The 22,442-nt window shown below is 38.2% G+C and overlaps 2 protein-coding genes across 3 annotated transcripts; both read left to right on the forward strand.

The window, feature by feature from the left end:
* Positions 1 to 16: 16 nt before the first annotated feature.
* On the forward strand, positions 17 to 7,027 carry LOC140934843 (copper homeostasis protein cutC homolog). 2 transcript variants are annotated; one of them, XM_073384402.1, is made up of 8 exons: positions 17 to 97; positions 1,316 to 1,375; positions 1,776 to 1,944; positions 2,184 to 2,224; positions 2,598 to 2,633; positions 4,198 to 4,331; positions 5,276 to 5,303; positions 5,607 to 7,027. In XM_073384402.1, the coding sequence occupies exons 1-8, from the start codon at positions 46 to 48 to the stop codon at positions 5,825 to 5,827; spliced, it is 741 nt and encodes a 246-aa protein (XP_073240503.1). In that variant the 5' UTR covers positions 17 to 45; the 3' UTR covers positions 5,828 to 7,027. The 2 variants fall into 2 exon arrangements, with proteins under 2 accessions (XP_073240503.1, XP_073240504.1); XM_073384403.1 differs by having other exon boundaries at positions 24 to 97; positions 1,316 to 1,379.
* A 1,902-nt stretch (positions 7,028 to 8,929) lies between these two features.
* On the forward strand, positions 8,930 to 10,603 carry LOC140934844 (uncharacterized). The gene has a single exon (XM_073384404.1). The coding sequence runs from the start codon at positions 9,266 to 9,268 to the stop codon at positions 10,361 to 10,363; it is 1,098 nt and encodes a 365-aa protein (XP_073240505.1). The 5' UTR covers positions 8,930 to 9,265; the 3' UTR covers positions 10,364 to 10,603.
* The last annotated feature ends 11,839 nt before the right edge of the window (positions 10,604 to 22,442 follow it).

Here is a 22,442-nt window from a genome sequence, read left to right on the forward strand (position 1 = left end):
CGTTTTTTAGCAAAAGACAAATTGAAATTTCCTTGCCTCAATTACATGGAGGTTTGCATAGACTCTGTAGAAGCAGCCCTGAACGCCGAAAAAGGCGGTAAGTTTTGGGTCTATAAATTGCATTCTTTGTAAATCGCAAAAGTCGTAAGACTAGAAATCTGTCAAACGTGCATGTCTGCAGATTTATCCTAGTGTTGTGTCTGATCGCATTTAAAACGCATTTTTGACTTTCTGATTAAAGTAGCATTACTATAAACCTACTCTAACAAATCTAGATTTATAAGCTGAGATCTTATGCATCAGTCAATTCCAGCTGTGCCTATGCGCCCCCCTGGCTAACCTCCGGGCATTAGCATTTTGTTGCCGAATTCCAGGGTGCTGGGACAATTTAGCTTTCAAATGCCCCGTGGTGGGAATGAAAAATGAGAGCAAATAAGGGTGGCAAAAGGGTTTGCCATGATGTGTGATGGGACCCAAATTATCAGTGTCATGCATGATCTGGCCCAAATTAGCCTCGTGAGGTGTGTTTAGGCATAGCAGTGTGCTGCATGATTTACTTTTTTCACAACATGTGACGCGTGCTTTTCCTTTGAAATTTTTGTGATGGTTAATATCATTTTAAACTAGAAGCAGGGACGTCAAAAATACATAGTTATAACACCAACTTCTTGCCCTTTTTCTCGTTCCTCGACCTCTGATTTCCTCAGATCAATTGATAATAGAACACTTGTTCATGTAGTTAATATTTTACTTTATTTTTCAATGGTGCATGATAGCTTAAAAAAAATTGGCGTGATGCGTGATAGGTACCCTCCCCCCCTTTGCCACCCTGGCAAATGCCCTGCCCTCAGTCAATACTGCAGCAGTTTTCCTTAGTCACACACAGTCGAGTAGTGGGCCATTTAAAGCACAGGAGGCCTGACTCTGTGGGAGTTCGTTTGCCTTCGCCCAGGAGCAGGCACAGTGTATCCCGAGTAGCATGGTGGGAGGGTCCTTTGGTCCATTTGACCGTGACAAAGCGTGCCAAAACATCACACCAGCGCCTAGCTATTTGCACAACTCTGTCTGCAGTTTGCTCGCACAAAAAAATTGCACAAGCAAATTGCAGACAGAGTCTGATTGGCCTAAAACAATATTGTATTTTAGCTTTATCTAAAATGCCTACATATACTGCAAATTACAATTTCCACGTTAACAAAAAATTGCATGAGGTCATGTCTAATAGCTTCTAAAACGTGTAGTAGTGGAGGAGTAGAAGACCTCAAAAATGTTAAGAAAATGTTGTACACTTTTTCATTCAATCTTTCATGTGCAGGTGCAGTCAGGGTGGAACTCTGCTCAAATCTAATGGAAGGTGGAACAACTCCATCTTTAGGCAGGTGAACTTTCTAACATTATCCAGCATATTAGAAGTTAAGGTGTGACTATAAATCTCTGTTGTCTTTGGGTGACTAGGAAACCTTTAGCCTTTACACTTTCCCTGCTCTTTGTATTGGGCACACTGCATTTATAGGTTCAGAGCTTATTGGCTGCTTAATTTTTGAGAGCACTGCCTTTTTGAAAAGCATAACAAAATAGTGAAATGGCTAGAAATGGGTTAAGGATGTATACCTTTTTCCTTGCTCATACTGGGAGGCCACTGGTCACAAACTGCAGGTACTACCCACACTCATCTTATAATTTGCTCTACCTTTATATAAGTAATAAATTATAGATATGTACCAGTAGTTTTTATTTTATTTCCATAATTTTTCTTTCTTTTTTCTGCATAATAGGAATGTTTAAAATCATCAAAGAGAAATCACCAATTCCAGTGTTTGTGATGATCAGACCAAGAGGTGGAGACTTTCTTTACTCAGCAGCGGAGTTTGAGGTTATGAAACAAGATTTGAAATTATTCAAGGAGGCTGGGGCAAATGGTGTTGTATTTGGGATTCTCACAAGGTGTTGTGACTTTAATATAATTCTCATAATAATAATAATTATTTTATGTGAGTAGCTGACACTTCCATGATGACTAGAGATCAATTTTTGCTGGTTTAGGAGCTTCTGGAGAAGTCTGAATACAGTTAATAATAACGTTAATCACAATAAATTATGTTAGTTAAGTTGTATTAATTTTATTATGACATATTATTATGTCTCTACATATACACTGTAACTTGATATGTGTTTTTCTTCAGTCATGGTGAGGTGGATATCTCAAGATGCAAGGAACTCAAAGGTTGGCATACTATTTAAGAAAAAGATGTAACTATCACAATGTCATCACCAGCATACAGGAACAAAAAAATTTCTTGACTCTTTCACTGGTAATAGTCATCCACAGATTTAAAAGTTAGAATGACAGAGTCACATTTAACTTGAAGCAATGATCTATCTCCCAAAGACTGGTTGGATGCTCTTCCAATATGGAGCTATGGAGAAAACAAGAAGGGCAATTAAACTAGGTCAGGCAGTCTGCATACTGTTGTATAGTGAAGCCTGTTCTTTAGTACTACCTGATTGCATAATGTTTTTGAAAAAAAAAAAAGTGTTTTATCGCATAAAAATTGTAAAAACTTTCATACTGAACAAACTGAATTTTTTCTTCACAGAGCTAGCAAGTCCATTGCCAATGACTTTCCATAGAGGTACATTTAATTATTTATGTATTTAGCACTTATTGGACTACTTTACCTGCCCTGCAAAATGGTTTCTTATTTGGGCATCCAATGACATATTAGTTCAATTTAAACATTTACCTTAGATTATTTGAATTACAGTAAGATTACTTGATATGCCTTTCGGTATTTTCAGAAGAAAAAGAGATGTTTTCTAGAGCAGGTTTTCCACGGCAAGTTTCCTTTTCTCTTTTTTTGGTAATTTAGGTGGAAAATGTGACAAGTTTTTCCTTGGAAAGGAAAAGCACGGCCAATTTTTTTTCCTCCTTAGTTGTCAAATGGTACCACTTATTAAGGAGCTATTCCTAAAGGCCCGGCCAAACGAGTTTAAGATTTTCCTACACTAAAAGCGCTTTTTCCACTGGTGTCGACAGATTTTCCTTAAGTTATCCATGTCAAAAGTTGAAAAAACCTTGAAAAGGTCTATTTAACATTAGTTAACTTACGCAACTGTACGGGAGAGGAAAGAAGACGGCAAACCTTGTGTGAAAAGCGTGACAATAATGTTGTTTGAAATAACTTTTCGCCAAACTTAACTTTCCCTCTAAACATACCTTTTTGTAAAAGACCAGAAACATTAATGTTAAGTGTGGCCTGCGTACAAGCGTTCCGCGCGAGCTCGTCGAGAAAGTTGGGATGAGAGCTCTAACTTTCGCGCAATAACTCGATTGGAATAACGCTTGCTACGCAGGCTATGTTAAGTGAAGATCACGACAAAAAACGCTATTAATAGCCCTGTCCTGTTTGTCACGCACAAGTGTTTTGCCATCTTCTTCTTCCTGCCGTCCTGTTGCGTAAACCAGCTACTGTTGAATTTTATAGGGTTGAACTCGGTAGCCAAACGAGTTCAAAATTGTCGAACTTTTTGAGTCGGTTATTTATGCAAGGATTTTCATTATCTGTTGGGACACGTGTTCAGGGCGTGGTCAGTACTCTTGACAACGCCTCCTGCAACTTGTCTGGCCACAAAATTGTGTGGGAAGTTGCAAGATAAATTAGCTGGTGTAACAGGACGGCGACGGTAACGTGCGTGTAAGCATCGAAAAAGCAATGTTTTTAATGAGCAAAACAAACCTCACCAAGTGCATTATACTTTTTTTTACATTTATTTTTCTCTGTCGTCACTGCACAACTACTATAGTAAGCCAGCACATGCAGATGTGTTTCCGGTCGTCGCCTCTGTCCAAATACGCATGCGTTCGCAGGCTACGACTTGTCGACTTTAATTGTCGACTACGACATGAATTTGCCTGCCCGTACGTTAGCACAAAGGCGCTAACCTGCATGGGGTGGGAAATCGGGAGGAAGGGGTGTACATGTATATATGCTCTTAACAGTGTTAAAATTAAGTTTTACAATTTGTCGACTTTAATTGTCGACTACGACATGAATTTGCCTGCCCGTACGTTAGCACAAAGGCGCTAACCTGCATGGGGTGGGAAATCGGGAGGAAGGGGTGTACATGTATATATGCTCTTAACAGTGTTAAAATTAAGTTTTACAATTTGCTGTGTCATGATTTTTGAATTTACAGCATTTGACATGGTAAAGGATCCCTACACGTCATTAGAGATTATCATTAACTTGGGTTTTGAACGTATTTTGACTAGTGGACAGGACTCTTCAGCGTTGGAAGGATTACCAACCATAAAATATCTTATTGAAAAGGTAAAAATGCGCTTTCCATTTCATGTTCTTTCTTCGCATGCGCAGATAAAATTAATAGCTTGCAATTTTCGCAGCTACTTAAAGGAGTATCACGAAAGTTAGGTAAATTTGGACAGTGAAAACTTGCTACCATATTGAGCGATACATAAAAACCGCTCATAACACAGCAAAAACAAAAGAAGGCAGGGTGGACAAATTGAAGGAAGTTAAAAAGACTGAAGTACAATCGAAGTTTTAGGGAAGTTGTTACACAAATGACACTTTTTACTTAAAATCGATCGCTGCTAAGTACACATAGAAGTCCACACAAGCTACAGTGTCTCAAGTATTTTCACAACTGGTTGTAGCAAATGGGGAATGTTATTGTGGGCGACAAGAGAAGCCCGCAATCCTAATCTCCAGGTTGCTATTACGCATGCTTGGCAAGTATGTAGTAAGCTTCGTTTGGACTTCCACTAAGAATGAATGGAATGTACAGAACGCAATCTGATCACGCGCTTTTGGACCTTCTGTCACTCGTTATGTGATCACGCGTGTTTTGACCATCTATTACGTGAAATTTAAGCAAAGTACAGCGTTGGAGCAAAGGCGTTTTGACCTTGGATCGTTGTCGCCCAGTTTTTACTAGTTCTTTATGTTACCTTAGTTGTGGCTATTTAATAGTTGGACCTCTTATTTACAAGAGTAGATTGAATTTCAGTAATCAACAGTTTTATATTAAAATTTCACCTCCCGTGGGCTAGTTTCAATCCCACAATTCAAAAAGCGTTTTCGCTTGTTCTTTCAATGAACTCTTGACAATTTCCCGCTAGCAGGAAAAGTTATGAAAGCTAGGGAACGAAAGCATACAACTGATAAAACAGAAGGGGACGTCTTAAGAAAGATTTAGACGATGTCCACCTGGCGAAAAATTGAAAGTATTGTTTTGTTTCTCTCTTACGTAGGCGAAAGACAGGATCATTATCGTCCCGGGTAAGATTTTACTTTCAAAGTACAATAGGTATTATTTTTGATACGACGAGTTAAAGAAAATTCTTAATAGGGGAGTGAGCAATGTCGCGATGTGTCATTATGTTAATCCGCCATACCTGTTAAAATGGAAGATAAATGTTACCTGGGATAGAGGCAGCACTTATTGGAAGGAAACTAATAATGAATCGCGGTTTTGATGTTCCATTGTGTTACATTTTAGAAGAAAAGAAAATTTAATTTATAGTTTTTAAGTTGGAAAACCTGGTTAAACAAGAGTAATATGGCGCGGACTTATTTTCGTAGGTGGTGGGATAACCGAGCGCAATTTGGAACGGATATTACGGGGGTCTGGTGCCAAGGAGTTTCATTGTTCTGCACGACACTCTGTGCCTTCATTCATGGAGTACAAAAACACCAACACTTTCATGGGTGGAGTCCTTCGTCCGCCTGAATTTGTCAACAAAGTGACAAGCTACGAGAATGTGAAGAACTTTGTTTTTGTGGCAAGATCGGTGTTGACGTAGCAAAGAATTAACAAAAGAAATGATATAATTGAACTTAATATAGAGAAAAAATTCGAAGTTCTTATTAATTGATTCCTCGCGGTTAAGCAAATTCCACAGAACTTATAGACGATACGTAGTATACCATAGTGATGTACGTTTCACCGTAGTCAAGCGAAAGAAATTTGCAAAAGCCAAGCTTTCACGTTCATAGTTTAAGGTATTACCAATATACTGATAGTTTACTAAACTTTTTGAAAGTTTACTAAAAAATTGTAAACGTTTGAAAACCGAAGTTATTGTTATTGTTGGCGCCATTTTCCAGCTTGATAATCTTTCAGCGTGAAGGGTTTTCAACGAAAAAAGCTTGAAACTTAAAGATATTTATGTTGAGAACTGGTTTATACATCTTTTCGCATGTTTACTCTTACTGGTAAATGGAATCCCAGCGATTAATACAAAAGTAACGCCTTCGACGTTTGACCGCGGTGGAGATGTATTAGTGACTAGTAACGAAACACAGTTGTCATGCGCTATCGTTTGTCAGTTTCAGACAGGTCAGTCATAGAAGGCTCTCTCCACATTAATATAAATTTTAATTTCACCTCTTCAACCTCCAATCGAGAAGAGAAACTTTGAATAATACTAAAGAAATCTTTAGAGTCTAAGACTCTTTCCGTACAAGTATAACAAAGAACATTTTATTGTCAGCTCTTCAACCACCAGTCGCTGAGACGGAAACTTCGAATACTGCAAAGTACGTCTTTTGAGTCTCAGGATATAACTTAATTTAATTCTGTTTAACTTTTGTTGTTCTCTCCAAAAGAAAACTGTGTCTATCATAAACAGGCTTTCAGTTTGAGGATCAGCTTGTTATTCAACATAACTCAGCCTGTAAGCTTGACCTTAAAAAGAAGGCTATTCCATCTTCACTGTTTCTGCTTATGTGATGAAGCTCTTTTAAGACACTACACGAACCGAACAGTTGGACTATAGTTCACATTCGCGACCACTCGCTAGCTTATGACACCCTTGCAAAGGGATAACCACGGTCTTCTTTTTCAAAATTTAATATATCATGCTAAATGTAGACTTTCTAAAAGACCTCAATTTTTTTTCCCTCGCGACCTCATTGAAGCTTGCTTTTAAGAACTCATGAGAGGTCGACTTGTAGCAAGTCTATCCTAAATGTTTAATTCATTAAAGTATTATTGTAAAGACTTTAGAAGCCTCTTGCTTGCGCTCCTCTATCTACGACCTCTATCTCCAGCTTCGCAATCGGTTTTTGCACTGTTCTCACATTCCTCGCTCGACTTTCACATATTTGCGAACAGCCCAATAGTGGCGCTCAATATTGCGATCTATAGGCGCTTTTCGGGTCACTGAAACGTGGATCACTGGCCAACCTTAGACATCTGCACCTGTGTTTTTCTTTCGTAATCTCCTGTAACATTATCAAGGATAAACACAGTGCTTTTCAAATTAATGCATCGGTAAATAGACGTCAGAGAAAGAAGGTCAGTAGGTTTACATGGTGCACTCATGATCAGATTAAAAATAACTGGTCGCAGCGTAGCCAGAAGTTATACTAACACTTGTATTGTCTATAGTGCGCGGTGTTAAAGTAAGCAAAATTCTATGCCGAGTCCGTATGATCAATAACCTCTGAACGCCTTTCTTCTCGCCCTTTCCTTTTCAAACCTTCAAACACATGCATGTATCGGTGGTTATTTTGGTTGCGGTATACGGCAGCAGTGTTGTTTTTGTTGACCGTATGCCAGTGCGGAAACTTGTTCCTTACGTCAATATTTGATCGACACATAAAGCCTAATCGCAATATATGGAGGATTTACAGCCACTAGTATTTGGACAGATCATTTTCTCTTCTATGATAAGATTATTAGATGCGAGAAATTCTAAGTGTGCTGTTCTTTACACCTTGACAACCTAAGACGCTCTTGTTATATTCCAGAGCTTTTGTTCTGACAACAGCTTAAAACACCTGCAAAAGGTTTGCTTTACGATCGCAAAGTTTAACGATATTTTCTAAGGAATGAAAATCCTTCTACTATGTGAAACGTGTCTGAGTCATGTAACAGTATCGCGTAAATCCCTGTGTATATAACGTAAATTCTATTTTTGAGTCCGAGTGTATTTTTATTCCACTAACTTTATTATAATTACAGTCTTTTTAGGCCATGAGAAAACCTAAAGCCTGGACCAAGCTCCAGTGTCATTCTTCAATCTGCAGTCCCTCTGTGTTGCTATCTATTTTCTTCCAATTAAATCTTCAAACTATTTTTTTTAATTTCCTTTTTATTTTTACTGGAACCAGTAAAAGTGCTTCTTCGAATATCCTTCGTTCTTTGGCGTCTAACCTATTTAAGAACACTTCACTCTGTCAAAACAGTCAATTAACTAATTGATCCGCAGTACTTAGGTTCTATAAGTGGAGCGATAAACGGCGTTATCAAAACTGCTTTTAGTCTTTTCACGAGTATTATTTGCAGATCTAAGCGTCTCGTTCTGGATTTTTTTAAGACATGCAGCCATCCTGTAGCATCTGTTTCGTTATACTGAATGACCTTCATAGCTCTCAAGATGTTCTGAAGAATTCAAAGTCATAAGTTTCACTTATTTCCTTCTCTCTGCACTACTAATACTGAGTAAAATCCAGGCGAGATGTTCTCACAATTATGCGTGATGAAGTGACTTTCAAAACTGCCTTTTTCAGTGTCGAGAGTGTAGTTTTAGATCATTACACTGTCATTAACAAAAATAAGTATTATGACCTAACAGGCCTTTTGAAAATTTCGATTTAACGTCTTGTTTAAGGTCTTGAAGGTCATTTTTCCTTTACGAGTCGAGCACACTTTGCAAGATGGAAAGATAAATAAATAACAATAATAATGATGATAAAAAATATAATTTTTATTTCTTGTTCGAATTATAGTTTCCGCTTCACTATGGTATATTCTGATCGCCATTCTCTTGTGCACCGAATTGTGAAATTCCTAATGACGTCTATTAAGCTTTGGTAACAGACGTAAACGGATGGAACAATAGGATTACAACAATACCCGTTTACATGCAAATCGTCTCAATCAGTTCTGTTTATGCGGCCGACTAACTTCGTACTCTTATGAAAGTTTAATTTCGTTCTACGTTGATATCAGCATGTACTTAGCTAGCCGCATCACTGGACGTATCTCCGTGTGAAGCTGTGTGATAAATCCTATTTCCGACCCTTCACATTTTAATATCTGCACACGTGATTGCATTCTACAAGTGAAGAGGGAAGACGTTCATATCAATTTGTCTGTTTTGTACATCCTTGCGAAGAAAACAAAGACAGAGCTGGCTAATTAAGCAGTCAACATATGCTGTAAACCTCAAAACGTACCAACAGTGAACAACAAACGTTGCACTTTTAAGGGGGACTTTTCTCCATTTATAGCTATGACAAACGAAAGACTCCTTTGTGTTGAAGATGCAAGGTTTACAAGTTTTGCATTGCCACCGACTGATATAAAGAACTTGGATAATGGCATCGCGGATCAAAATCGATTGGTGCTGGACAACACACAAAAAGACAAATCTCCTTCAGCAGTACAGCGCATTTTAGGCTCTTTAAAATTGTCACCGAAAACCCGACGCGATTCACCAGTAAATGACAAGGACAAGCTGCAAGTGCCAAAAAAACCAAACGCTAATGGTGGGTCAACATGCGGTCACTTAACGCATGAATACCGTAAACACGCAACAATATCGACGTCCAGTTCGGACTATCCCGAGACGGACTCCTTTTCGGATTCTACCTACTCGCAAAGCTCAGATGCATCGGTCAATTCAAATACGACCTCCACCGATTCAGACAACAATCGGATATTTCAGCAAGGTATTGCAGCCAAAGATCGGATTTCCCTGAAGCAAAAGAGTGATATTATAGACGTGGATGAGGGATTTTTAAGAAGAGTTTTGATGTTAATGAAAGTTGTTTTATATTTAAGGCACAGCTTTCCTCTTAATCTGCTGCGGAGAAGAAAGGTTTTTCCCGAGAGCAGGAAAAGAGAAATAAAATTTCCTGACAGTTTGAGTGTCAGTTCCTATGAATCAAGCGACTCGCAAGATTCGAGTGTTTTCAGCGGGAGGAGCCCGCGGGCGAGAAAACGCATATCTTTCAGTCCAATTACATTATTATTTTCCGCTATTACAGAAAAAGCATTCACTGAGGCCAAAGCTATTTTAGAAGAACAAGAGCTAGACATCAATTCGCAAACACCAAACGGACAATCGTTGCTTCATATTGCTGCTGCAAACGCAGATTTAAAATGTGTTCAACTTCTTCTCCAACACGGTGCTGACGTGAACGTGAAGGACACAAATGGTTGGAGCCCGCTACACGCGGCAGTGAGGCGAGGCAACTGGAAATGTGCTATTCTTTTGATTGAAGCTGGGGCAGATTTCGGAGACTATGCGCAAGCAAGAATTCAAGAATACAATCAAGTACTTCAAATGTCGACGACCTTTTACAGATCAGTGGAGATTTTTGTGTGATTTATGAATTTTTCCCTAATTGTACATATGTATTTCAAATTTATGCATTTTTAAAATTTTATATTTGCATTCTCGAGGATATATGATAAAGTTTCGTCAAAAGCCAGATGTGTATAATATTAATTAAAATTGTCCCTAATTTATCGAAGGAATATTAGATAATAAAAAATGCAGTTTTGTGCAACTGTTTTAATGTTTGCTGTGCATCACAGTTCACTTATCCGTACAAAGTTTTTACTTACATTTAGTAACTGTCTCTCTATATGTCAAACACTTTAGGTCGGTCAAGATCAAGGATAGTGACTTTTTGGTGTTCTCGTGAAAGTCATTAGAAACATGCAAAACATGAATGTCGCCTAAAGCCACCTCAGAGCCAGAGGTACAGAGGAGCGTGCTCTATTGAGGAGTAAATATTTACAATTTTTATGAACCTCAAACTGAGTAAAACAGATAGCCAACAGTAGATGAACGTGGATTATTGAAATATTTTCGCTGCTTGCAGCCGCCTTTTCGAATTCGAAAGAGAAAGGTAATGGGTTATATAAATGTGATATTGTTCATGTGGTCTTGAAGATACAATCAGATATTGAGATAGGTTAATGAGTTTATTCACCAAAACACACTGTCGTAATATGCAGCGATGCAGAGACTTTTCAAGCAACAAAGTGACTGATTGCTTCTTACACCGTCTAACAGCCATTGCTGGAAATTATTGAAATACCCAATTGGTGAGGAAAAAAAACCGTCAACTGATTCATCACCACGTTCAAAGAAACAGGAATCACATAACTGCAAGAATTAGCTCACGATTTTGCAAGTGCTTGAGTGGAAAGGAATTTGAAGAACGATAACGAAGCCCGTTCAGGCAAGGTCATAACCAAAGAGTTATGTAATTGGTTTTATGTGATTAACGAATAGACTCCAGTGGTATCTGTTTATGGTCATTAAAATAAGAGAATAAGAATAAGCGTTAATCATATAACATGTCTTAAAGTATGCTTTTCCACTTACAATTTTCAATCACGTGACTTCTAGTTTTAGTACTGCCTCATAACATCGGGAAACTCGTAAGCACGTGAAATTGTATTACATTATTGATAGACCCTACAAACATTTTACAAACATAGCGACCGCAACTGCGCGTTAGCTAGGATCACGATGTGCAATGAACCTGAAATGATTAACCCTGGTGCAAAATTTTAATTCTCGTTGTTGTCCCATCGCATCTCCCTCGGACGTAATTGGGAGAAGTTGTTAAAGTATCAGCTTAATTCATTCTTCTGTGATCAGGTCCTTAATTCTTGTGACCACTTTTTTCCCGCCTATAAAGTAGAGATATCACAAGACGAAATTTGATGCTGAACATTCTAATAAGGTCCTAAAGGGTTAAAGTTTTTAAGTTTGCAATTTACCGACTTCTTGTAAAAACATTTGATGCTTCTCAACTGGATTTATGTCACAACTCTCTCTCACCTAAGATCTTGATTTTATTTATTTATCTCTTTAAGAAGTCTTTTTTTGGAGCCTGTGTTTTTTCACCGGTGAGTGTGAACTTTGATAATACTAGCGTAGTTTACTCGAAAACGTTAGAGAATTTTAGTGTTACGGCCCTCGATTCACATGGTATTGTAATAAAACTCCCTACTTCTTAGACTCAAGATTAGTCCGAAGTGTGGAGCGTTTGCTTTCCGAAGAGGGTGTCATCATAAGATTGCACGAGTGTACAATGTCATTAGGAAGTAATAAAGGGGACTGAAGCAAAAAAAAATACAGATGATAGTTTGAATAGCATTTTATTGTTAATTTAACAACAAGAAGCTTACAATAAATTATAGTCGTTAAAACATCTGTGACAGATTACAGTATAAACTGACCATGGTCAGCTACAAACAATGATCTCAATATGGACTTTGTCGTTAAACTCAGATAACTAAGCTACTTCGTGCTGTAAATGACTTCACAAAAATTGAAGTTACTATAATTTAGTCGACAAGGGCAAGATAAGCGGGAAAAAATGCGGTCAAAAATAGTACAGTGAATCTACAGACTCATCAACTTATTCCTTTTTAACTAACATTAAGGCCATTAAGCTAGACAGAAGACTACTTAGAAATGATTGGACCTCTCAGAGATCATTTCATTTCTGCAATTCAGACATGAGCTTAAACGCTTCTTATTTTAAATAACATTAAAGGTGCTTTTTAAATAGAATATCAAATTTTTTCCAAACGTAGTCTTATGGATTCCTTCATGAGTAATAAATAATAATGACGTCCTATTTTTGTAATCCACGGTGCAACGCAATCTATTTTTTCTTCATAAATTGTACACACAAACGGCGGCCTCCTTAATGACGCCACTTAGCGAGTAGAGTACGACGTAATTCCTGTAAATCGTCACCTTGTCATCGGTAATCGGGCCTTTCTGTAAAAAAGAAGGGATTTCATTTCAGACATTTTTGAAGACATTTTTTTTCATCTCAGGCAAACGCGATAAAGCATACATTAGCATGAATGATCAACAGGTCCCTGCCCCAGGCCTAGGGAGAGGCGGGGGTGGGGGGGGGGGGGGGGGCTACTCCCATATTTAAAGGACACACACTGAGCTGAGCCGAAATTATTACTAGTTTTCTAAGGGATCTTTTTCCATACTGATGACATGATTCTATCAAAAGAAAACCATAGCATGATCGTTTTTTGGTCTTTTTTCGACAACTCAGGAGCTTTACTTGAAAAAGGTGGCCCAATTTTATCAAGTAGCGATCCGTCTCCATCCTGGCCATAGAAAATCATTTCATACTGACTTTTAGATCCAGTACAGTAGGAGAGTGATTTTGAATAAAAAGGAACCATTATTTCAGGATCTTTTCGATCCCAATGTCTTTTTAGGGCCGGGTTTTAAAGTAATAATAGTTATATTATGTGATAGCTTACCAGCAAGTTGCTATTAACAAGGGCTTGGAGATATACGCGAATATCTCGGTTCATCTGCGCCGTAGAATTTCCGAATGCAGTATTGGGTACAGGAAAGCCTTTGTTTTGCATCTGAAAAGTTTGTAAAAAATCAAGTTGTTAATGGAAAGTGTGTCTTTTATACTTAATGCGCCTAACATGCAGCCTGTGTACAGGGGAGGGTGCGTCTGTGCAAAGACTACGTAACATGCTACGTTTCCTAAAAGTATTTCATTTCGAGTAGGTTTGAGAAGTTTAAATTCAGCTGTAAATACTAGTGTATTGAATTCAATAGATCAGGATTATATTCTTATATTCAATAGATTCTTTATTTCAGTGCCCAGTTGTTCAAAAGGTTGATAACGCTATCCACTGGATAAATCTCTCATGATCCAGTGGATAGCACAATTGGTTTCCCTAATACTCACCTTCTGGAGACTGATTTATCCGATGGATCGCGCTATCCCGACGTTTAAACAAGTGGGGCCAGTAGTATTTTTAAGAAGCGTAATACTTCTGACTTTTCTAGGTTGTAAAACACGACCAGTTGGCTTTTGTGATCGATACGGAACCGGAGAAATTTGGGAACAAATAAGCATGATTTAACCCCTCTATCTTCCGTGCGAAGATAGCTGGGGGAAGAGGTAAAAAGAAAGCGCGCGAGGGACGATGGGAAGGGAAAGAGAAACAGAGCTCCCTCTTTCCATCGTCCCCCGCGGGCTTCTTACTTTTGCTTTACAGGGGAACCTCGATAAACGAACCTCTAGGTGCGGAGTCCTCTTTGTAACGCCCCAGCAATAGTACAATATACGAAAAAAAATTCGATATAACGAACCCTCTCACAAATTTTCCAGTCCGCTGTACAACGCTTTTGGAATATCGATAAGAGCCTCAGTGGCGGAGAGTGAAATTTCCGCAAGCTTATTTTACTCTACCAATAAGAAGCTAATTTTAACTGTCTTCACCTCACGACTAAGCATCACAGATGAAGCATTGACGTAAGTGCTTATGTCCCAGAGCACCTGAGCCAGCGAATTGTGCAGCGGCCCTTGGTTTTCTTCATAAGATAAGGCCATGTACATTGGACTTTTGAAGGCATCTATCTTCTCGTACGCGATTGTTGCATTGTCTTTCAATAGCTGTAGACAGAGGGTTGTTATATTAAAATGCACATCTTACAGAGAGTCTAGAACTGTATAACTTATTCAATATTTTGTTGCATGCAAAAACTTTCAAACGCCCTTCAATAAAGGCTTGAAACCTCCTTAAACTGGGAAAATAACTTTCTGGAAATCAAACAAACAAACAAACAAACTGTTCATAAGTACATAGCTGCGATGGAAGTTCCGGTGGTACCTGATTTGATGTGCAAGATTGTGTGTTGATTTGTGGTGGAAATTTCGCGAAAGGTGGCTCTTTAAGAAAGCTTGTCGATGTGATGAACTGATAAAGGTTTTTCATCTGAAAAAAAAAATAAACGGTTTTTCTTCAAACAAGACAAATATTAAAGGGTTTAGTTTATCGTTTGTCTCACGATTGTCACTTTGATATCGATCGCAACGTTTCAACCGCACACTGAAGGTCATCATCATCGCCTGATGACGACCTGCAATGTGCGGTCGAAACGTCGCGATCAATATCGTGAGACGAACGATAAAAGCTGAACCCTTTATACGCATTATCCACGATAATTAATATCTTTCATGACAAGACCGAAAAAGAAAAGTATATTGGAAAAATATTTGGCAAATATTTTTTCCAACATACTTTTCTAAACCATTCACGCCTAGACGTATCTCCAAAAAAACCTTTGCGAGCTATACTTAGAGACGGACCAATAGAAAACTTATGGGGGAGGGGGGGGGGGGGGGCAAAGTACAAAAAGAATATTCGCGCAAGGGAAAATTAAATGAAAAAAAAAATCATGCACGCCAATTAACACTAAAAAATATTCATGCAATGGCCTAAAAAAAATTCATACAAAGTATTTGATACCGAAAAAAAATTCTTGCGGCTCGAAAATTCCCCTCCCCTCCCCTCCCCCCCCATAACTTTTCTAATGGTCCGTCCCTTAGAGGGGCTATCCAGTCACCAGGATATTGCGGCGGTTTTAGGTCAATTCTGTGCTGAAGTCATTGCTTAGTTCCTCTACCCATACACAAAATGCTCCTATAAAGTTACGAAGAAGATATCAAACAAACTTCATCAGCTGTTCATCAGGGATAACTAAGTATTTTTCTTTAGCGATTTTTGGATGCATAGCATTGAATCTTGAAAAAGTTGGCCCAGCCTTTTTCCAGTCTTAATCCATGACCTTCCTTGCCATCCATTGCAACAGTAGGCTCGATTACCAGCCGATGTTCTGGGAAATGAGCCTGCACTCAAACCCCGAAAGTCTCTCTTCGGGGAGGATCAAAGAACGGACCCGAGAGACGGCAGAAATCGAGCGTATTGCAATAGACGAGAGGAGACAGTTTTTATGCCTAAACATAGTCTTCGATAATAAAACTGGACCATTTTTTTGGCCTAAAATTGATGCCAAAAAATTTTTCGCTTTTTAAAAAAAAAGCAAAGGGTGTGACATAGCCCTTTTAAGCAGTTTTCTTGTCATGTTCGAACAACAACAACAACAAAGAAACAAAAGTAACCCAATATTTGTTTACAATTTCATAACTACGCTCTTTCGCTTTTCGTGGTGTGAAAATACAGCTAATTTTTTTTTGCTCGCCTATTTCTTTACTCTTACTGATTTTTAACTTTGTTTGTGGGAAAGGCCTTCGTGCAATTACCGAAGAACATAGAAATTTTTTGAAAGAAGTCTTTTATCGTCTTGCTCTTTCATACCTCTTGTGTGGCGTTGGCGGTTTTCTGAGGAATCAGATAAGTGACAAGGCTTTGTAGCGTACTTGGTGTTGAATACATTGGAGCACCTAGACTTTGTGATCTCAGTGTTGTCGCAATAATTGTAGTGATAAGGATCTTTAGGAGTTCCATTTTGTTCTGTAAAATAGGATAGAATACAAATGTAAAATACATTAAAAAATTCGGAATACACATCATCATATGTTTAAAAAATAGGTACACGCATATCAGTGTATTTTCTCCTTAACATGAAAGCGAGTGTATCTATTTGCGTTTAGAAAAGTAGGCCAATAGAGAAACAGAGTGATGACGTCACAAAAACTAAATTCGTGAAATTACAGGATGGGTTAGTATATCCAGAAAGAATAAGATGAAAAATTTTCACTTGCCCAAAATCAGCTTGTTATTGCAAATCTGCGGGAGGATATAAGTATTGTTACGCTGCAATCACTCCTGGGGTTATCAAAATCTATGACATTAGAGGGTAACAGGGGACTGTTATCCACGAATGTTGACCGACGACCGCCGTTACAGCGAGGTTTAATGAATTTCCAGCTTCAAAATTTCCACCTGATCCCTCGGGAAACAGTTAATTTTGTTTCCCGAGAATCTCAGGGCCAGTTATTTAAACGGAGTTTAGCCAGTGTTTAACAAAACCGCGTTCTAAGTCATTTTCAGTTCGACAATGCTTCCGTCTAAGCACCATTTATTGTGAAAAGATTCATTAAAGCATAAGGCGTATACAGGACAACACTTTTTTTCTTAATATTACCCACTAAGGAAGACATCTGGAGGTCCAAAGATTTGCTAAACCGCGGCCTAGGGTAGACTTCGTTTAAATAACCAACCCCCATTTTTTTCCCGAGGCGGATGAGATTCTAGGGAAGCAAAATTAACTGTTTCCCGAGGGACCAGTCATTAAACGTTTATTGCTCAATGAAATATTTTGATGGAGTATGCGAGCAGAGCCCAACACATAAGAACAAATTGAGAAACTGTTCAGCCCAATAGTGCGCGTCACTTTAATCGCATATACACACAGGGTACCCAGAATAATTTAGCGCGGAGATACATAGCGTAAAATGACATTTTACTTACCTTTCACTCAGTTGATTTTAGGTTAACTTCTTTGCAGTGAGAGGTTGTTTGACTGAGAGTTAAACCCTTGATCCTCTTTATATGCCAACTGCAGAGGAAGACGTAACCCGTCTTCCATCATTTTCTGTAAGGGTGAATTTTGATTTATTCCTGTGACAAATCTTTCCCTAGTCGATTTACTTCCAATCATATCATATTCTGGGAAATATTCTTTCCTACGATCACATATGGTATATTCTGTAATGCTGTATAGATATAGATTATATGGACTCCGGAATGGGTGGTGTTATCGACTACAAAACTAGTTCGTTCAGTGGAAGAAGTAACTCGATGCAGGGTCGCATCATTTTGCGGTAAGGGTAAATTGTCTTGGTTTATTCTTGTAACACATCTTTCCCTGGCTGAAATACTTTCAAAAATCATGTTATATTCTCAGACGTATTCCGCTGTAGTATCGCGTGTCGTTAAACAGAAAACATTCAATAATTTTCTGTCCAAAAGGAAACTTATTTAAGAACACATTACTTCTACTTCAATACCAGAAAGTTCGTTTAATGAAGGATACCTTATTTTGAGATTTTTTCTTAAAATTTACCCTTCCTTTCTTCTTAATAATATACTAATAGCTCCTCTTTTAATTTCTTGCGATTTCGTCCGTAAGGTATCTCAATCCTTGGGCGAAGTATCAGGGGAATTTACGTTGTCCTTTAAATCCAAAGTGAAAGGTTTTGAACGGAAGATTGAACACTCGTCGAAGGTAACGTAAAAATCTCAACTTGTCACAGCAAGTCAAATTCCTTTTAAGTATATATCAGGAAATGCCGCTAGATATGATATTCGATATCTGTCTGAGAACATTCCGTTTTGCTTAACTGACGTAATAATGAGCTTTATTGAGGAAACGAATTGAGCGCGAAAAACTGTTTCAGAGCTTCTGTTTAGCTATAAAGAAATGTCCTTGAATTATGCAAAGCAAGCTTTCTTGTGCAAAGCCAACCGTCTTTAAAATAAAAGAATGAAAGCATAGTGAATGAAAGTGTGGTCGTGTGAGCAACAGTCTGTGATACACAGAGCCCAGAAGGGAGGGGGGTCAGGACGGTACTCCCTTATATAAGCTGTATCGGTATGTGCAGCTCTTCCTTTTGAAATTGCAGCCGCCTTTTCGAATTCGAGAGAGAGAGGTAATGGGTGATCTAATGTGATATTGTTCATGTGGTCTTGAAGATACAATCAGTTATTGAGATAGGTTAATGAGTTTATTCACCAAAACACACTGTCGTAATATGCAGCGATTCAGGGACTTTTCAAACAACGAAGTGACTGATTGCTTATTACACCGCCTAACAGCCATTGCTGGAAATTATTGAAATACCCAATTGGTGAGGAAAAAAAACCGTCAACTGATTCATCACCACGTTCAAAGAAACAGGAATCACATAACTGCAAGAATTAGCTCACGATTTTGCAAGTGCTTGAGTGGAAAGGAATTTGAAGAACGATAACGAAGCCCATTCAGGCAAGGTCACAACCACAAAGAGTTGTGTAATTGGTTTTATGTGATTAACGAATAGACTTCAGTGGTATCTGTTTATGGTCATTAAAATAAGAGAATAAGAATAAGCGTTAATCATATAACATGTCTTAAATTATGCTTTTCCACTTGCAATTTTCAATCACGTGACTCCTAGTTTTAGTACTGTCTCATCACATCGGGAAATTCGTAAGCACGGAAGTTTTGTATCACATAATTGATAGACCCTACAAACATGGCGACGATGTGCAATGAACCTAAAATGATTAACCCTGATGCAAAATTTTAATTCTCGTTGTTGTCCCATCGCATTTCCCTCAGACGTAATAGGGAGAAGTTGTTTAAGTATCAGTTTAAATTCATTATTCTGTGATCAGGCCCTTAATTCTTGTGACCACTTTTTTCCGCCTATATTAAAGTAGAGATATCACTGGACGAAATTTGACGCTGAACACTCTAATAAGGTCCTCAAGGGTTAACATTTTTCAGTTTGCAATTTACCGACTTCTTGAAAAAACATTTGATGCTTCTCAACTGGATTTATGTCACAGCTCTCTCTCACCTAAGATCTTGATTTTATTTATTTATCTCTTTAAGAAGTCTTTTTTTGGAGCCTGTGTTATTCACCAGTGAGTGTGAACTTTGATAATTCTAGCGTAGTTTACTCGAAAACGATAGAGAATTTTAGTGATATGGAACTCGATTCTCATGGTATTGTAATTAAACTCCCTACTTCCTAGACTCAAGATTAGTCCGAAGTGTGGAGGGCAGTTGCTTTCCGAAGAGGGTGTCATCATAAGATTGCACAAGTGTAAAATGTCATTAGGAAGTAATAAATGGGGATTGAAGCAAAAAAAATACAGATGATAGTTTGAATAGCATTTTATTGTTAATTTAACAACAAGAAGCTTACAATAAATTATAGTCGTTAAAACATCTGTGACAGATTACAGTATAAACTGACCATGGTCAGCTACAAACAATGATCTCAATATGGACTTTGTCGTTAAACTCAGATAACTAAGCTACTTCGTGCTGTAAATGACTTCACAAAAATTGAAGTTACTATAATTTAGTCGACAAGGGCAAGATAAGCGGGAAAAAAAGCGGTCAAAAATAGTACAGTGAATCTACAGACTCATCAACTTATTCCTTTTTAACTAACATTAAGGTCATTAAGGTAGACAGAAGACTACTTAGAAATGATTGGACCTCTCAGAGATCATTTCAAATAAAATTTCAAATAAAATTTAAATAACATTAAAGGTGCTTTTTAAATAGAAATATCAAACTTTTTCCAAACGTAGTCTTATGGATTCCTTCATAAGTAATAAATAATAATGAGGTCCTATTTTTGTAATCCACGGTGCAACGCAATCTATTTTTCCTTCATAAATTGTACACACAAACGGCGGCCTCCTTAATGACGCCACTTAGCGAGTAGAGTACGACGTAATTCCTGTAAATCGTCACCTTGTCATCGGTAATCGGGCCTTGCTGTAAAAAAGAAGGGATTTCATTTCAGACATTTTTGAAGACATTTTTTTTCATCTCAGCCAAACGCGATAAAGCATACATTAGCATGAATGATCAACAGGTCCCTGCCCCAGGCCTAGGGAGAGGCGGGGAGGGGGGGTTACTCCCATATTTAAAGGACACACACTGAGCTGAGCCGAAATTATTACTAGTTTTCTAAGGGATCTTTTTCCATACTTGGATTTCTGAAAGAAAGACATTAGATGATTCTATCAAAAGAAAACCATAGCATGACGCTTTTTTTGGTCTTTTTTCGACAACTCAGGAGCTTTACTTGAAAAAGGTGGCCCAATTTTATCAAGTTGCGATCCGTCTCCATCCTGGCCATAGAAAATCATTTCATACTGACTTTTAGTTCCAGTACAGTAGGAGAGCGATTTTGAATAAAAAAGGAACCATTATTTCAGGATCTTTTCGATCCCAATGTCTTTTTAGGGCCGGGTTTTAAAGTAATAATAGTTGTATTATGTGATAGCTTACCAGCAAGTTGCTATTAACAAGGGCTTGGAGATATACGCGAATATTTCGGTTCATCTGCGCCGTAGAATTTCCGAATGCAGTATTGGGTACAGGAAAGCCTTTGTTTTGCATCTGAAAAGTTTGTAAAAAATCAAGTTGTTAATGGAAAGTGTGTCTTTTACACTTAATGCGCCTAACATGCAGCCTGTGTACAGGGGAGGGGGCGTCTGTGCAAAGGCTACGTAACATGCTACATTTCCTAAAAGTATTTCATTTCGAGTAGGTTTGAGAAGTGTAAATTCAGCTGTAAATACTAGTGTATTGAATTCAATAGATCAGTATTATATTCTTATATTCAATAGATTCTTTATTTCAGTGCCCAGTTGTTCAAAAGGTTGATAACGCTATCCACTGGATAAATCTCTCATGATCCAGTGGATAGCACAATTGGTTTCCCTAATACTCACCTTCTGGAGACTGATTTATCCGATGAATCGCGCTATCTAACGTTTGAACAAGTGGGGCCAGTAGTATTTTTAAGAAGCGTAATACTTCTGACTTTCCTAGGTTGCAAAACACGACCAGTTGGCTTTTGTGATCGATACGAAACCGGAGAAATTTGGGAACAAATAAGCATGATTTAACCCCTCTATCTTCCGTGCGAAGATAGCTGGGGGAAAAGGTAAAAAGAAAGCGCGCGAGGGACGATGGGAAGGGAAAGAGAAACAGAGCTCCCTCTTTCCATCGTCCCCCGCGGGCTTCTTACTTTTGCTTTACAGTGGAACCTCGATAAACGAACCTCTAGGTGCGGAGTCCTCGCTGTAACGAATGGTATTCTTCGCCCCAGCAATAGTACAATATATGAAAAAAAATTCGATAAAACGAACCCTCTCACAAATTTTCTAGTCCGCTGTATAACGCTTTTGGAATATCGATAAGAGCCTCAGTGGCGGAGAGTGAAATTTCCGCAAGCTTATTTTACTCTACCAATAAGAAGCTAATTTTAACTGTCTTCACCTTACGACTAAGCATCACAGATGAAGCATTGACGTAAGTGCTTATGTCCCAGAGCACCTGAGCCAGCGAATTGTGCAGCGGCCCTTGGTTTTCTTCATAAGATAAGGCCATGTACATTGGACTTTTGAAGGCATCTATCTTCTCGTACGCGATTGTTGCATTGTCTTTCAATAGCTGCAGACAGAGGATTGTTATATTAAAATGCACATCTTACAGAGAGTCTAGAACTGTATAACTTATTCAATATTTTGTTGCATGCAAAATCTTTCAAACGCCCTTTAATAAAGGCTTGAAACCTCCTTAAACTGGGAAAATAACTTTCTGGAAATTAAACAAACAAACAAACAAACAAACTGTTCATAAGTACATAGCTGCGATGGAAGTTCCAGTGGTACCTGATTTGATGTGCAAGATTGTGTGTTGATTTGTGGTGGAAATTTCGCGAAAGGTGGCTCTTTAAGAAAGCTTGTCGATGTGATGAACTGATAAAGGTTTTTCATCTGAAAAAAAAAAAAAAGAATAAGGATACGAATAAGAGAGACAAATGTTATCAATTTGCGATGCTATTTTCTACAGAAAACTAAACGGAGAAAAAAGTTGTAGTCAAGGTTCTGGGAGGTTGAGA

This window comes from Porites lutea, chromosome 4, assembly GCF_958299795.1.
Source record: "Porites lutea chromosome 4, jaPorLute2.1, whole genome shotgun sequence".
NCBI lineage: Eukaryota > Metazoa > Cnidaria > Anthozoa > Scleractinia > Poritidae > Porites > Porites lutea.